The following is a 15,081-nucleotide window of genomic DNA, read 5'->3' as shown; positions in this document are numbered from 1 at the left end:
CCCTTCTCACCGCGCCTCCACCGCAGGCTCTCGTCTGCCCGATGCCTTGGCTCCAGCGCAATCCCTCGTTCAGCACCTGCACCCTCTGCGGCAGCAAAGGTGAAAGAAACAAAGAAATACTGCAAGAATCACTAAGCCCAGCAGTTTGCAAAAGCTTGTCCTCGCCTAGCCGTGTTATCGCCCCCGGTGTGCTGGGCACTTTGCAAACATTCAGGCAACGGAGAGAAAAAATACAGAGCGACGGGCAGATGCTCAGCACGTGCACTTGGAATCGCCCTGCACCAGAAACGCTGCCCCACTGTGCGTTATAAGGCTGACTTTAAAGTATCCGGGAGAAGGTTCTGGTTTGCATTTACACCAGTACGACCTGACACCGACTTCAACAAGCCAGATTTCACCCCGTTCAGCTCCTGTTTTCAGTGTCCCTGCACCGATGAGCAGGGTGGAAGGCAAGGTAGGTCTCCTGCTGTCCTGGGCACCCCTGCTGCCGTGCTCCAGGTGGCCCACGAGGCCAAATCCACCACCAGTGGGGATTTTTCAGCAACCCAAATGAGGACTGCCCCTTTCCCCTCTCGTCTGAGCCAAAACACTGGTCCTTCAAGGTCAGCAATAAAATAAACTGGCAAAAGAAGGTAGATGGAGAAGCTGCCAGCTCTGCATCTTGCCAGCTATCTGTCACGCTAATGGATAAAAGGATACTTATGCTTCCAGGATTTTCCATCCATTGCTTAACCCGCCCACGGCGAAGTCGTCACTTAATTTTAAATTAAAAGGGGAGCAAGAGGGATTGTTAAAAAGACCTAGAGAAAGCAAGGGAAGGAGGCGACATCTGAGAGCCCTGGGTCATCCTACCCCATCCAGCCGCTACCGCTGCTGCTTTGTTCCATATTTAGCTCCTGACAACTGTGCCGAGGGCAGGAACTCCCAGCTCTGGTTTTCCCTCCTCCCTCTGCTGTCTCCTCTGCCTTAGAGCTCTCAGAAATTGCTCTTTCTTTTTCCCAGTGGCCATAACTCAATTCCCCTATACTCAAGAAGATGGCAGAAAAGCAGGAGGAGCCCAGCAACACCCAGAACGGCGAACCTGACAACGCAGAAGAGGGCGAGGAAAAAAAGAAGAAGAAGTTGAAGCGGGAAGACCTGCCACCATTTGAAATTGTGACAGGGTAAGAGGTTTAGATATAAATATGAGGGTGCAAGAGAGCAAAGTGGGGATGTTCAAAGGTCTCTGCCTCAGCTCTTACCTTGGGTAATTAGAGAGGGTATCTTCAGCCAGTGCCCTTCTGAGTGTTCTTAAACAATCTAAGTATGGCTTTCCTTGTGGTGGGATTTTGTTAAAAGTTTCACTGAGTTTTACAGAGGATGGATTCACACCGGGCGGGCAGACAAATCCGTGTTTTGTGCAAGCAGGTGTGTTTCTATGGTGCTGAGTGACTCCCGACAGCGCGAGCGGTCCCGCCGACGGCAGTGGGACCGCTTGCCTGATGGTATCAGGAAGGCAGGCACTGGCCCTTGATGAGCGCTGAATATTGATCTCTTGGTGTGATCAATGGCTCTTGTCTGAAAGTTTCTCTATCTGTGGATTAGGAAAAATACCCCTGCTACGGCTGCTTTGCTTTATGCACCTAAGGGACAGATTTTTCAAGAGAGCTAAAAGTCCCCATTTTCAAGGGCTCCAGACCCACAGCTGGAACCTGACTTTCAGAAAAGCCTAACTCACAGAAAGGCACCAAAACAATCGGCAGTTTTCAAGACAGCAAAGCAGCAAGCAGCTCCTTTTGCTCCGGTGAGGCTGGCCTTGGAAAGAGGCAGATATAACGGAGATCTAGGAAGCTGAACTGTGTCAAACATAATGGACAGCTGCAACTAGAAAAAACCTGTGTAATCGGTTATCTCTAAGCATTAGAAAATGCTCGTTGTAGTAGGAGCAAGATGCCCTATGTAGTTCTTCCCTCTGGTCTCCCTTAGCAGTCACCAAGGCAGCGTTCCCAGTGTGTAAACCAAAACCATGATTTCTTCCAGCTGCTTGAATGTAAAGCTTGAGCCAGGCTCTTAAAATCCCGCTTGGAACCCTTATGCACGTGACGGTCACTGGTAAGAAAGATTAAAAAAAACTGAAAAAATGTGGCTGGCGTTTCTGAAAGCGATGCATGAGGCAGGCCAGCACCTATGTCTGACCTCACACAGCCGGGTTACATCCCTGCACAGGGTGAAAAAAACATTTTCTTCTTAAAATATGTCTGCTCTGAAAAATGCCTTCTTGGGCTGGGGTTGTTCACAGCCTTTGGTCTCTGTCACACACAATCGCAGAAATGACACCTCTCTGCTAGAGCAGTGACTTTTAAGAAAAGCACATCCCTCTGCTAGGAACGGAGCTAAGACACCAAAAGTTGTTTATATAAGCTACTGAACACATATGGTGCCAAATTCTAGACACTTAAGACATGCACTAAAATGAAACTCAATGAGGAAATCAGGTTTTTCAGCCTTAGAGCAGTCAACTTGCAATTAGAAATCTTCAAACTTCCTTGCTAACCCCAAAGACCTGGATAGGAATTGGTGTGCTAATCAGGGATGAAAAATACTTGCTCAGTGTCATCCTGCAATGAAATTATCTGCTGAAATGACAAGGGCGTTGCAGAATCCGATAGGATTTTCCGCTCCGGCACGGCGGCAGCAAGAACACGAGGGACGACACCAGGGCGAGGGCGGCCCGCGATGCAAGGAAGCCTCCCGTTACCGTCTGTGCTATCGGCATACGCTAAGCCGGTACCAGCCGATTTTTACCTTCTAGACGCTGATACCAAGCAAGGCAGGAGTTTATGTTTCTGAAATGAAAGTACTGAGACATTCAGTGAGGGACCACAGAGCTGTCAGTGTGTGAGTATTTATTACCGTCCTCATCACATATTTGGAAAGTGCTTATAAATATCTGGTGAATTCCTGCAGGAATCATGACCAAACCTCCTCCGATTATTAAGTTATGACTAACATGCTGGCTACCAGAGGTAAGAATGAGGAAGTAGAGCAGAAATCCTAAAGCACCCTGAAAGAGGTACAGAAAAATCCAGCAATTTTTACTTTCATTTTAAGAAGTAGCCTGTGCCTCAACCTGGTACGATCATGGTTTGGATTCTTCTAATTATTTACAAATTTTCAGCCAATAAAGCCAGTTATGTGAATTATGAGAAAACACATAACTGCAATTGTGGAAGCACTTAAATTCAATTACAGTGCAGCTCAGTTTTAGCCCTTGGATTAGGGGCATCTTAAGACACACAGCCAAGTTTTCAAGCTGTTGCTTATATCTCTAAGGAGTCTGGCTTACACAAAAAATACCGGGAACCTAATCGCTCTGTTTAAGAATATTAACTCTTTTTTTGTCAACATTTGTGTCGACACAGTCCTGGGTAAATATAAGCCCCATCTCTGTACGTTTCATGACATTTAAGTAGACACATTTATTTACGCTTTCCCCAGGGTGTAAATGAGGCTCCTTTTAGCAGCGATAAATCCTTGGTTCCTGTTACAGTTGATCACTACAGACTTTCTATAATCAATGAGCCCAGCATGAGTGTGTTTATTTGTGAAGAGTTGTCAAAGAGCAAGCAAAAGGACACTGTTTTATCAGCTCAAATAACCTAAGACCATAGTATAAATAGTCACCGAACAAATATTTAAATCTAAAGAATATGTCCTGCTAGTTTACAGCATCTTTTAGGTAATCCCACATTTTTATTCTCTCATTAGAAGTTCTGCTTCTCTTCTCCTCCCCAGCACGCGACCGCACTGGGGCCACGCTGGGCAGCCGCTGCGGTCTCCAGCCTACCTTATTTCAGCAGACTCAAAAGCACGTTGCCTCTTCGGTCCAGTACCATTCGTACAGATTGAGGTTTCCGCCTCAATGGGTAAAAGAGGGATAATATTAACACTTGCATGCCACCCATCATTCAAACATGGGAAAATAGGCTTGCCAAGAATTCGTCATTTACTCCGGAACAGCCAGGAAGCTATTCAAGGCTAAACCTGAGCTTCCAAAGAAGCTGGCTTAGTCTTTTGTAGTAGACGACACAGCTATGTCAGGGATGTATTTTGATGCTCAGCTGTTTGGAAAGAGTTTTAATCTACCCAAACAAACAATACAATTGCAATAAGTTACGAGGGTCATCTGCCAAGCATGCTGTAACTCAAAGGTGAGCTTATGCAGCATACGGCATTTGCGTCTGCCTGCACCTTACGGTACACGTGGTTTGTTCTTGCCTGTTCTTCCACTGCTGAACCGCTCGCTCCAGGGCTTTGCCCCTGCTCCGAGGACCAGAGGCACCTTTCCCAAATCCCCACCGCTGGCAAGAGTCGCATAGCAAGGACTCAGCTAAGCCCTGTCAGGACAGAAGTTTACAATTCACGCTTGTGCCGAAACGGCCTCCCTGCTCGGGTTTACGTGGGATTAAGCGGATTCTCGCTAGCTAGCACGCACAGCTCATTGGTTGCCTGCGTGTCCGTGATCAGCAAATTTTCCAAGCTCTCAGCCAGCTACTGACAGACTTGGAAAATGCCCTTAGCTTTGTTTATATTCTTTATCGGAAACTTGTTAATTACGCCGATGCACAGTCCGTGTTGGTAGGAGGACAGATTTAGGTGAACATCCCAGCTAATCTTAGACAGACGCCGCGATGATAAGCAATAAAATCCGTCTGGAAGGCCTGACTAAATACCCCACTGAGTCAGTGCCTCCTGGAACAGATCGCTGCCGTTCACCAAAACATAGAGACTCAACCTCATCACCGATGTAAGCGCTTCGCAGTCAAGAGAGTTAAATCAGGAAGGAACTTCCATGTGATTCTGATGTGCTACATTTAAATATATGATGTCATTTTAAAACAACTGACAGTGGCCTTACGAACTTACCTCTGAAACAAGGCAATGGGTGGCTTATGCCAAACCCAACATAGCCGGATTTCAAAGAAATCATTAATTAAAGAATCATTAAATCATTAACCAAAAAACCATTCATTATCTAGGATATAAAGCAGGAAAAGCGCTATTCTTGGAAGCATGTGAATTGTTTTTGTCTCAAAGAACAAGAGAAAGGACTTCAGGGAATGAGGGGCACTATGCTAAAGCCTGATAGTGCTCTTCAATAAAATCAGTGGAATCTTGCAATTCGTCTTAAAGAAAATGACACTCCCTCTAACAGGTAACTTTAAGTCATCTAACGTAAGGGAACAGAGGTCAAAACGCTACGACAAGGAAGTTAAGGCAGGCTTTCTGGGTGGTTTCGAGCTTGTGCAAGCCAGTGTGAGTTTCCCTTACCTAGGCTTGTGCAAACTCTCGATGCAAACCAGAGAACCGTAGACAAAATCATACCAAACCAGCACGATTTATTTGCTCATTAATCAACATAAAAGTCTGTATCCACACTACTGCTTCCCATCCCTCATTAATGCAGTGCCAGCTAAGACAGTAATAGCACGGACGGCTCCCAAACAGGCTTTTCTATTGTTTAAGTCCTGTCTTGTGCAGATCTCATCAAAGTAGAATTGAACAATGTAAGGGTTTAATTATATCGTTTAAGAAGCAGCTGAAAACCTGCTTCTAGTAAAACTTCTGAAGCCAAACTTGTGCTCTAAACTTCCACTGTCACGAATCAGTGATATGTGAAAAGAATGACGGCGGTCCGTGCCTGACAGCAACGGCAGATATTCCCCGTGCAGATGCAGTTCTATGAACACGAGCGTTCCTACCCGTACCTCCTGTTGCATTTGGAAGACTAATGGTCTCCCTCTCTCAGGGCAAAGTACAACTATGCCAACCCAACCGCATCAACTCGCGCACCATTTGGCTGGTATAGTACTCTGCTGTTCCAAGTGAAGCTGTTCATCTGTAAAATCATGCTGTTGGGAAATCCAAAACAGAGGTGGGAACTATAACTCCAGGCCTTTTACTGCGAATCTGTGTAGCAGACCCAAACGGACCCTAGACACCACTGCAGCATCATAAAAAATTAAATAGAGAGGGTGTTCTTTTATGTTTTAACTTTCTCAAAAGCCAAAAATGCCACAGGACTTTGGCAGCAAGAAAATTCTTGGCTGCATTACAACAAGTATGGAATATACACGTACCGAAGAGACATTTCTGAAACTTTGTAAGTGGAATTAAACATTTATGGAAAATTGTATTTAAACTTTTAAAATAACTCAGCTGAAGAATCTTGACAATAGCTATAATTTACTCTGAGTTATGTATTTAGACAGCACACTATTTCCAATTCTTATCTAAGCACAAAGCCATTTGCTCACAGTACGTAGTGTAATATTTGCAGCCGGGTATTACATGAAGAACTCCTGTTCCCTGGTCTTTCTGTTCAAACATTCCTGTTCCAGTCCCCCTGATCTGCACAGAATATCACGCTGTTTGGGGTGTTTCATGCAGTCCTAGCAAAGCCTTGTCCGTTCCGCTCTACAGAAAGACATCCACTAATTTTAAAAGGCATCAGATCCAGCTCTTCACGAACAGTCCTTATTCCTGACCTGCAACCGTCCCGCGTTTTCGCTGTGGCCCATACCGGCACTTCCCACTAGGGAACCGATAGCGTTTGCTCGTGGTTCCCACATTACTAAGCGAGCATAAAACATACTGATCTCCATTCTCTTCACTCTTTTCCATACCCTTCGCCTCCACTGTCCCTGGAGACATCTTGTGAGATGTTGCATCGCAAATCGCTCTTTCCTCTCAGCAGAACGACACTTTGCCACTTACTCCTGCAGCCTCGTTGCTCTCCCCAATTAAAATTTCCAAGAGCCTGAGAATCTCTGCTGACCTTTGCGGGGTGTACCCCCTGGAGAGGCCTGACATTATAGTCTGACTATAGATGAGACAGGGATGAATAAGACACTTAGTGTTTTACAAAGATTCGTTATTGCCTCGCTGGGAATATCAAGGTTATAGGTCCACCTAAAGCTCAGATGAGAGGAGTACAACATGCCAGCAGATTACTAGTGTGTAACAAATGAAATGTTGTGTTACTACTTTTCATTATTTCACGTTGGCTTTGGCTGCTCTGTGCAGTCTTTGCTCCCATCCTTTGTAGCATTTAGCGGGTCACAGGCATGTTGTCAGCAATATATTTTTCATCTTTCCACCTACCACCCTTCAAGCTCTAGCTCTTGTAGTGATGTCCTCCGCGGAGAGATGCTACAGGGGGCAATCGGGAAAGCCTGGCACTCCATCAGAAAGTAACAGGTCCCATGAGATGATGCAGCTTTCCTTTTTCTCCTCTTCAGTCAGCAATGCATAAAAGCTATACGCGGTATTTTACGGGACTAATTTTACCTTCCGTAAGTAACAGCAGACTACCTTCTTTGGGTGAAAGAGGACCGCAAACACATTACTCACTGCGATGATTCACTTTGGATTATGCTCATTTAGAGACCCAGAATGGAAGAGATGCACAACATTAAAAAAAAAGTATCTGAAGTTTTATCAGTAGTATCCATGAGACAGCTATCAAATTTCAGTGGGAAATACACTTTTTCATAGCGAAGTTAGATTTGATCTCAGATATTTCATTAAACCAAAGTCACAACATAATCGTACTGAATATTAGTATTCAACTGATACTGGAAGAGTAAAACTAGAACATGTAAAAACTGCAACTAGTCAGTCACGCTTGCCTCTGCTCAGAGGAAATCCAGCCTGCAAAAGCACGGGGGGTAAAATGTTAATTAGCAATGCCAGGGTTATCATCCTGACAATTTAGGACAACAGGTCCTGCAGCTGAACATTGCAACACCACACTGAAAGAACTGTATTAATGGCCTAGCACACAGTAGAACGGTTCAGTCTACAAGTGCATTAAGACTGGGAAAATGCCAATTACTGTCCCTCCTTACCAACAGTAAATATCATAGTCTCAAGAAACAGATTTCAGAAGCAAGTTCCTCTTCAAACACCTCAATGCAGATACCAGAAATTCCCAGTACAAGTTTGTTAAAATTAAGTGAAAAAGACTAGGTAGTGAGAACGGGCCTGGAAGCCTCAGCACACAGCAAAACTAGCTGAATGTCTTGTAATGTTTAATGTATTTTTATCCTGCTATTAAAAGGCGTCTCCTTTTAATACATGGAGAAATACAGCCATCATAGATGCAGCGACTTGTCCAAGATCACACAGGAACTAAACCGATGCTGTAACCCTTTACTATCTGCCTCTGAGATGCTTCTCTCCTCTCCACTCTTTATAGGGAGCGCCTCCCAGCCATATTTTTCAAATTCCAGTTCAGGAATGTGGAATACAGCTCAGGCAGGAACAAAACCTTCCTGTGTTACGTTGTCGAGACCCAAGGCAAAGAGTCAGTGACTTCTCGGGGTTACCTGGAAGACGAGCATGCAGCCGCCCATGCAGAAATGGCTTTCTTCAACACAATTTTACCAAAGTGTGAATCAAGCCTCCGCTACAACATCACCTGGTACGTCTCCTCCAGCCCCTGCGTGACCTGCGCCGATCGGATAACCGAGACCCTAAAGAAGAACAAGAACCTGCGTCTGACAATCATGGTAGGGCGCCTCTTCATGTGGGAAGACCCAGAAATGCAGGCTGCCCTGAAAAAAATGAAGTCGGCTGGCTGCAAGCTGAGGATTATGAAGCCTCAAGACTTTGAGTATGTCTGGCAGAACTTTGTGGAGCAGGAGGAAGGAGAGGAAGCAAAGGCTTTCGTGCCATGGGAGGACATTCAAGAGAACTTCCACTATTACGAGGAAAAGTTGGCTGAGATTTTGCACTGAAGCTCACGTGAGTGAGGATTTCCACTTGGTCACCCAGCTCCTTGTATCAGTATCACAGACTCCTCTTTTTTCTTCGGGTTGTTAAAGGCGAAACCCAGAGCCAATTTCAGTTACTGTTACTGTCGTACGTCCCTGGCCGGGTTTGCCTGCACCTGAATACTGAAAATGATCCTAGGCGGTAACTTACCCCTTCAAGGGTAGTAACGCCGCAGTGGGCTCCTCCACAGCAGACATGCAAGGGATTTAGAGCTTTTTCTTTTTCCTCTCAGACTAAACACCTCCAGGAATAAAGAACAAAAAGGCACTAGGGTCACTAGGTGCAACAAGAACACCTCATTGTTCCCCACGTGCATGGTATTCAGGACACATGCGGAAACAGTGAGAGGAATGTAGAGAAGAGGGGATTTCCCCCACCCCCCAAAGTCTAGCCCTCTAGAAAAAAAAACAACCACTAAAGGAAATCACAGTTACAATTGCAGAATTCCCTTTTTTTTTTAAGGGGTACTAGAGAGTCACCTATTCAAGCCATAAAACACAAAAGCCTTTGAAGCGTCTAACACGTCTCTCTTTCTCCTTACCCAGGAGCAATTAGAAAAGATCTGTGAAGAGAGGTGCGACAGACGTGGACATCTGGGACGCTCCTGCTTTCCAAAGCTTTGATTCCAGCAGGATGGAGTGTCAGCTTCTGGAAGACTCGGCCCTGACGGACTACAAATACATATACAACACAGATCTTCGGTGTTTGGGATTTTTTGGTTTATTGTGTTCCTCTCCCCCCGCCCCAAACCAACCCGTGCCGCCCCTGCTGACAGGAGAGCCGAAGGCAGCATACTGCGCGGCTAAAGCCTTGAAGGAAACGGAGGGCAGTGGCCCTCCAGGAAAGGCTGCAGCCCTCGCACGCTGGGACTACTTTATGAGAAAAGATCTTAGAACAAAGCTGCCAATTAGATAAATGCGTTTAGAAAGTACATACTTCATAAATGTTAAAGAGAAAGGGATTTAAGATGAAAAAAAGGGTTTCTTCCTCTGTCCTCCTCAATAATCAGAGCTGTGATTTAAATTAGGGCTAACGGGTCTATTCTAAATTATGATGGAGCCCTAAGTACTTGATTTCAGATACATCAAATACCTTCTCCCCTTGTTCAATGATGTTTGTGATATAAAACTGGGAAAAGCAAAGTGAAATAAAACTGGAATCACTGCAAAAGCTATAGCACTGTTTATTCCTTCTTCTCTATTTGCAAGAGGTCCTAAATCTAATCTGACAAGTAAGACATCCTGGGACAGCCACGTATGAAATATTTCATAGCTGAAGTGCGGCGTGATGAAAAGGGAGAATTACTATATGCCAAAAAATTTCAAGAGTACATACAGGCGGGAGGGAGAGAGCGAGAATATGGGCGTATCGCTTCCCGTAGCAAGAAAGGCAGAGACCAAACACGGGTCACAGGGACGCTCATCAGCTCAGAAACCCAGCCAGAGGAGGGGGGGTCGTCACGCTGGTGTCTCCTGCACTGTCACGGGCTGGAAGGGCGCTACACACACGCACGCGCGCGCGCGCGCAGACACAGACAGACAGACACAGACACAGAGCTGCGGGCCGCACCCGTCTCTTACTTCAGTCAACTGCGCTCAATTCTGGCATACATTTTCAAGGCAGAAAAAACGAGCAGCCCTGAGAACACCTTTGTGGAGCCGCTGCGGATTTCATTGCTTTGCCGCTAGATTTCAAAACCAAACATAAACAAGCGTAAGGACGACATCAATGAGCAGCCCTGATGGCCGCTCCCGATCAGCGTAATACTCCAAGTTCCCATTTGTCTTACTGAGTTTATTTTTTTTTCCAGTTGTGTATTTAGCTACAGCAATTATCCACCAAAACCACGTTTACAAAGGATGGTCAACAAACATGAGAGTAATAATATGAAGCTCTTAAAGACACAAACAGGATTTGCAGATCTGCATCAGCAAAGAAACCGCACAATACAGATTAACCCACAACGCTGAGAACAGAAAACGCTCCACCCATTCAATTCATAGTGAAAACCAATTAGGAACCCTATGGTATGCCAAAAACTTCTCAACTGTTCTGTCCCATCTTTTACCTTTATTAAGCGTTTCTGGCATTTTTCTGGGCATTCGGTATGAGAGAAGTCAAAAAGCTTTGTTATTACGGGAGGGTGGGGAAAACTAAACAAAGGGAATGCAGAGCAGGTGACAGTTCTGCAGTACTGGAACCAGACTTCCAAAAATCAAGTGTTTACCAGTGGCCTGATGAACTAAGCTGTTCCTGATTTGCTTTCGCTATTGGTGACATCGAACACCAACCTACATAGAACAGCTAAACTACAAATGCAGTAAGAAAGAAATATCAAAACCAAACCTTAAACTCTCTACTATGACTTTTTACAGCACATCAGTCATTCGCTCGTGGGGATTCTCAGAAAACTGAGTTCTGCAGACTATGCCAATTACCCGGGATAAAATGCACCCACGAGGTGTCTGTACACATCTCCGGCATTCCCCTTCACACCCACCTTTCCTCCAGAACCCAGCCGCAACGCAAACAGGCACAGGTATGTTTTTCAAAAGGACCGTGCTCTGAGCTGACAGCAGAGTACTGAGGAGCTATTTATTTAACGCTGACAGCATGATTCTTTGTGAGTACAATCTCATAACAAAAAATAGTATTTGTTGCCAGAAGGCAGAAATTAAATTTTTAATCCTGTAACGAACAGAGTAAGTAAACTGTATGCCAGATATGAACATTGCAAAACTTTTTAAAAAAAAAAAAAAAAGGTGACAGGGCTCCACAGCTCATCATTACCAACCGTAACTACAAACCAACAAATGCCGAAGCAACAGACAGCTCCAATTTCACTCTGTGCAGGAACTGTCAGCTTTAAGTAGAAACGCTAGTGCAGGCAGGTGCTCCGTGGAGGACCAGTGACATCTGGTGGCTTGCTGGGACAGACCGGGAACCCCCCACGGGTTACCGCAACACCCCTGCCTTCTCCACAGGCTCCCTGAACACTACATCCCGAATTAGCTGCTCTGGAGCTTTCTGTTGTTGTTGTTGTTGTTGTTGTTGTTGTTAAAAGCCACTGCCACTGCCAACACAGGAGTGAGCTACGCTCAGACGAAGAATGTGCTCAGCATGCAGTTTCCCCCCGATCGGTTAACAGGTTTCCACTCCTGAAAGCAAGGGAAATGGGGCTCTCTTTAAACTCTCTTGCTCACAGAGTGTAAACTGTGATCTTGATATCTGTGTCTTCAAACACCTCCCCAAGTATTGCTGAAACTTTATTCCAATCCAGGCCATCGAGTCCACATCCAATCCTGGAAAACAGACATCGAAACAGCTGTAATGGCCTCTTTTAGAGCGTGCTATGAACAACTAGCCCTTCGAGCAGCTATGATCTTATGTGGCACTAACTCAGCTCACCATAAATCAACATAATGCAGTTAAACTAAGGAAACCGAGCCTGTATGTTTTGCCATCATTTAAACGCTCTGGGAAATGCAAATGTTATTTACGCAATTGAACAGAAGAGTTGAATAGAAGTGAAGTGGATACTTGAACTCTCATTTCACGGCAGGGGATCATCTCTCAAACAGCCTTCCACACAAGAAACGCCGAAGTATCTACACTGCAGTAACTAATTTTCTTACCTAGGCATGGAAATGTCAGTAACTCCATTGTTTAGACAGTGAGCTTTCATGGCTTCTAAGCTCTTTCGCATAGTCTCATATGTCGGTTTGTGAGAAACTTTCTTCTTCGTAATCTAAGTATAAATGTAAAAGGTCAGTTGCGCCTTCGGCATGATCACTGCACACTTTTTTTTAAAAAACACATTCCACTACACTCTGAAACCCCACACCCAGACTTGCTACAGTGAAGACGTGCTGGTTTTGGCTGGGGTAGAGTTAATTTTCTTCGCAGTAGCCAGTATGGGGCTATATTTCAGATCTGTGCTGGAAACGGTGTTGGTAACACAGCTATGTTTTCGTTCCTGCTGAGCCGCGCTTACACAGAGCCAAGGCTTTTTCTGCTCCTCACCCCACCAGCGAGGAGGCTGGGGGGCACAAGGAGCTGGGAGGGGACAGGGCTGGGACAGCTGCCCCCAGCTGCCCAAAGGGCTGTCCCACACCGTATGGCGTCATGCTCAGCATAGGAAGCTGGGGGAAGGAGGAGGAAGGGGGGGGACATTCAGAGTGATGGCGTTCGTCTTCCCAAATCACTGTCAGGCATGATGGAGCCCTGCTTTCCTAGAGATGGCTGAGCACCTGCCTGCCGATGTTTTGCTTTGCTTGTGTGCGTGGCTTTTGCTTTACCTATTAAACTGTCTTTATCTCAACCCACGAGTTTTCTCACTTTTACTCTTCCAATTCTCTCCCCCATCCTGCCGGGGGGGAGCGAGCGAGCGGCTGGGTGGGGCTTAGTTGCCAGCTGGGGTTAAACCACGACAGAAGGGAAAAAGAACTACGTTCCACAGCTTAAAATTGTATAATTTAGCAGCTAGTTTTGTCAATTTAAAGTTTAAATATACATACACAAGAGAGCTTGGCTTCTCCTCAACCAGCAGTCTTTGAGTAACACATCTCACACTTCTTATTTAGAAGAGCATACTCGAAAACCCCACAACTATTAAAGCCCCCATCATCGTATCTAATACAGTTTAGTTACAGGGAAGTGCCTGAGTAACGTCCCACTCTTACCAAGTAGTAAATGTATCGGTCCTCTCTTTGGAGGACCGCCACCTCCCCAGTCTTCTTTTCTGAAGCAAAGAAATGAAGAAGGTATTTTTAAAACACTTACACTCCGCTCCATAATCCCCCCCGCACCCCAAGTAGCTTGGAATACCCTTACTGCTGGAAATCAAGGTTTTCCCTTCAGCTCCTGCATGTCCACCCCACGTGTATCACTCACGTTGATCCAACAGCTCTTGTACGCCTCCAAACTTTTTCTTAAAAAGAACAGCTATGCCTGCACCCATGCGACAGTCCTCACTGATGCAATGAGCCAAGGCGTCCGTCTGGGGGCACGAGAAAAGGTCCCCCTTGACACACTTGATCTGGAAAACACCACAAACAGAAGGGTAAATAAAAATAAGCGGAGTGCAGGCTCAGATAAGAGAATACTCAGGTAACAGGGAACTTGGCAAGCCTGTACATCAAGGACAATAAGGCATCGAACTCAAGATGCAGTTCACAAGTAAATGAGTTGGCATGAATTATGAACCCAACATACAGGTAACTACCTTTTCTACAAGACCAGTTATGAGCATCACGAGCCAGCTCAGCAGTTAATTTTACAATATCAACGCTTAAGAAGGAAAATTATGTAATAGAGCACAGCAGGATTAGTGCACACCTTCAGTGTGCCCGTGCTGGACATCCCCAGACATTTAGTCAAGCCCGTAAGCCCTGTGCTGTTGTGCAATACCTGCACCACTGACACAACCACAAAAGCACAAGGAATTCAGCAGTATCAGCCCCTTCCCTCCAAAAAGCTACAGGGTACAGCCAGCTGCCATGTTATGAGGGGGACGGGAAGGCCTCTTTACAGAGACACGCATCGCAGCAGTAGCCCAGATAACCCATTTTCTACGCACTCTCTCCTCCTGATCCTTGGAGAAGTGGGTGGCCATGGTAACGCGGGCTATGGTGAAGACTCCCGCAGCTGGAAAGATGACAGAGAGAAAAAGAGAGTTATTAGGAATCCCAAGCTAGGCAATAAGCTGGTGTGCCAGAAGGTGCAAGGCTAAGCCTACTTTATCTACGGGACAGCTGGGACAATCGAGACACCCCCAGAAAGCAGCAAAGGGGGAGGCCAGCACCCCCGGGCAGTGTGGCGCAAGCTTTCCTGCTGCACCCCGCAGCCCCGGCCCGTGAGCTGCGAGCAGGCCCCAGTCCAGGGTCACCACACAGCCGGCACCCAGGGGCCTTCCATCCTCCTCCAAGTCACCCCTGCCCCTCCAGGAAACCCCTCGGCAGGCCACACCCGCGGTGTGCAGAACGATCCGCCGGGCCGGGGCCTGCGGCAGGGAGAGCCGCGCCAGCGCTGCCCACATCGGCCGGCCCGCCCCGCCTCCGCGGCGCCCTCAGCGGCACACGGACATGGCCGCCGCCGCCGCGCGCCTCTCTAGGCGGGCGGGAGGACCGCCCTCTCTATGATACTCACCGAGAACATTCCGCGGGCCGTCCCGCCCTCGCCACGGCGCATGCGCAAGGCGCTCGGAGGCGGAGCCTGGCGGAAGGGGGCGGAGCCTCAGCCGGCGCTTGCGCGTGGCAGCGCACC

The 15,081-nt window shown here is 46.6% G+C and overlaps 2 protein-coding genes across 5 annotated transcripts; one reads left to right on the top strand and one right to left on the bottom strand.

Moving 5' to 3' along the window:
- Nucleotides 1-533: 533 nt before the first annotated feature.
- On the top strand, nucleotides 534-9,993 carry APOBEC2 (apolipoprotein B mRNA editing enzyme catalytic subunit 2). The gene is made up of 3 exons (XM_009465634.2): nucleotides 534-1,163; nucleotides 8,240-8,787; nucleotides 9,363-9,993. Exons 1-2 carry the CDS (start codon nucleotides 1,036-1,038, stop codon nucleotides 8,778-8,780), a joined length of 669 nt encoding a protein of 222 aa, XP_009463909.1. The 5' UTR covers nucleotides 534-1,035; the 3' UTR covers nucleotides 8,781-8,787; nucleotides 9,363-9,993.
- A 597-nt stretch (nucleotides 9,994-10,590) lies between these two features.
- On the bottom strand, nucleotides 10,591-15,033 carry OARD1 (O-acyl-ADP-ribose deacylase 1). 4 transcript variants are annotated; one of them, XM_087762331.1, is made up of 6 exons: nucleotides 14,965-15,033; nucleotides 14,396-14,463; nucleotides 13,711-13,855; nucleotides 13,500-13,558; nucleotides 12,453-12,565; nucleotides 10,591-12,119 (listed from the first exon to the last, which is right to left on the bottom strand). In XM_087762331.1, exons 2-6 carry the CDS (start codon nucleotides 14,429-14,431, stop codon nucleotides 12,017-12,019), a joined length of 456 nt encoding a protein of 151 aa, XP_087618457.1. In that variant the 5' UTR covers nucleotides 14,432-14,463; nucleotides 14,965-15,033; the 3' UTR covers nucleotides 10,591-12,016. The 4 variants fall into 4 exon arrangements, with proteins under 4 accessions (XP_087618457.1, XP_009463908.2, XP_087618456.1 ...); XM_009465633.2 differs by lacking the exon at nucleotides 14,965-15,033 and adding an exon at nucleotides 14,785-14,942; XM_087762330.1 differs by lacking the exon at nucleotides 14,965-15,033 and adding an exon at nucleotides 14,555-14,917.
- Nucleotides 15,034-15,081: the final 48 nt, after the last annotated feature.

This window comes from Nipponia nippon, unplaced genomic scaffold, assembly GCF_047370975.1.
Source record: "Nipponia nippon isolate SJK-2023a ecotype South Korea unplaced genomic scaffold, ASM4737097v1 scaffold_25, whole genome shotgun sequence".
Lineage (NCBI taxonomy): Eukaryota > Metazoa > Chordata > Aves > Pelecaniformes > Threskiornithidae > Nipponia > Nipponia nippon.
Note: the sequence above shows the minus strand (reverse complement) of the source record. Positions and strands in the feature narration are given on the sequence as shown.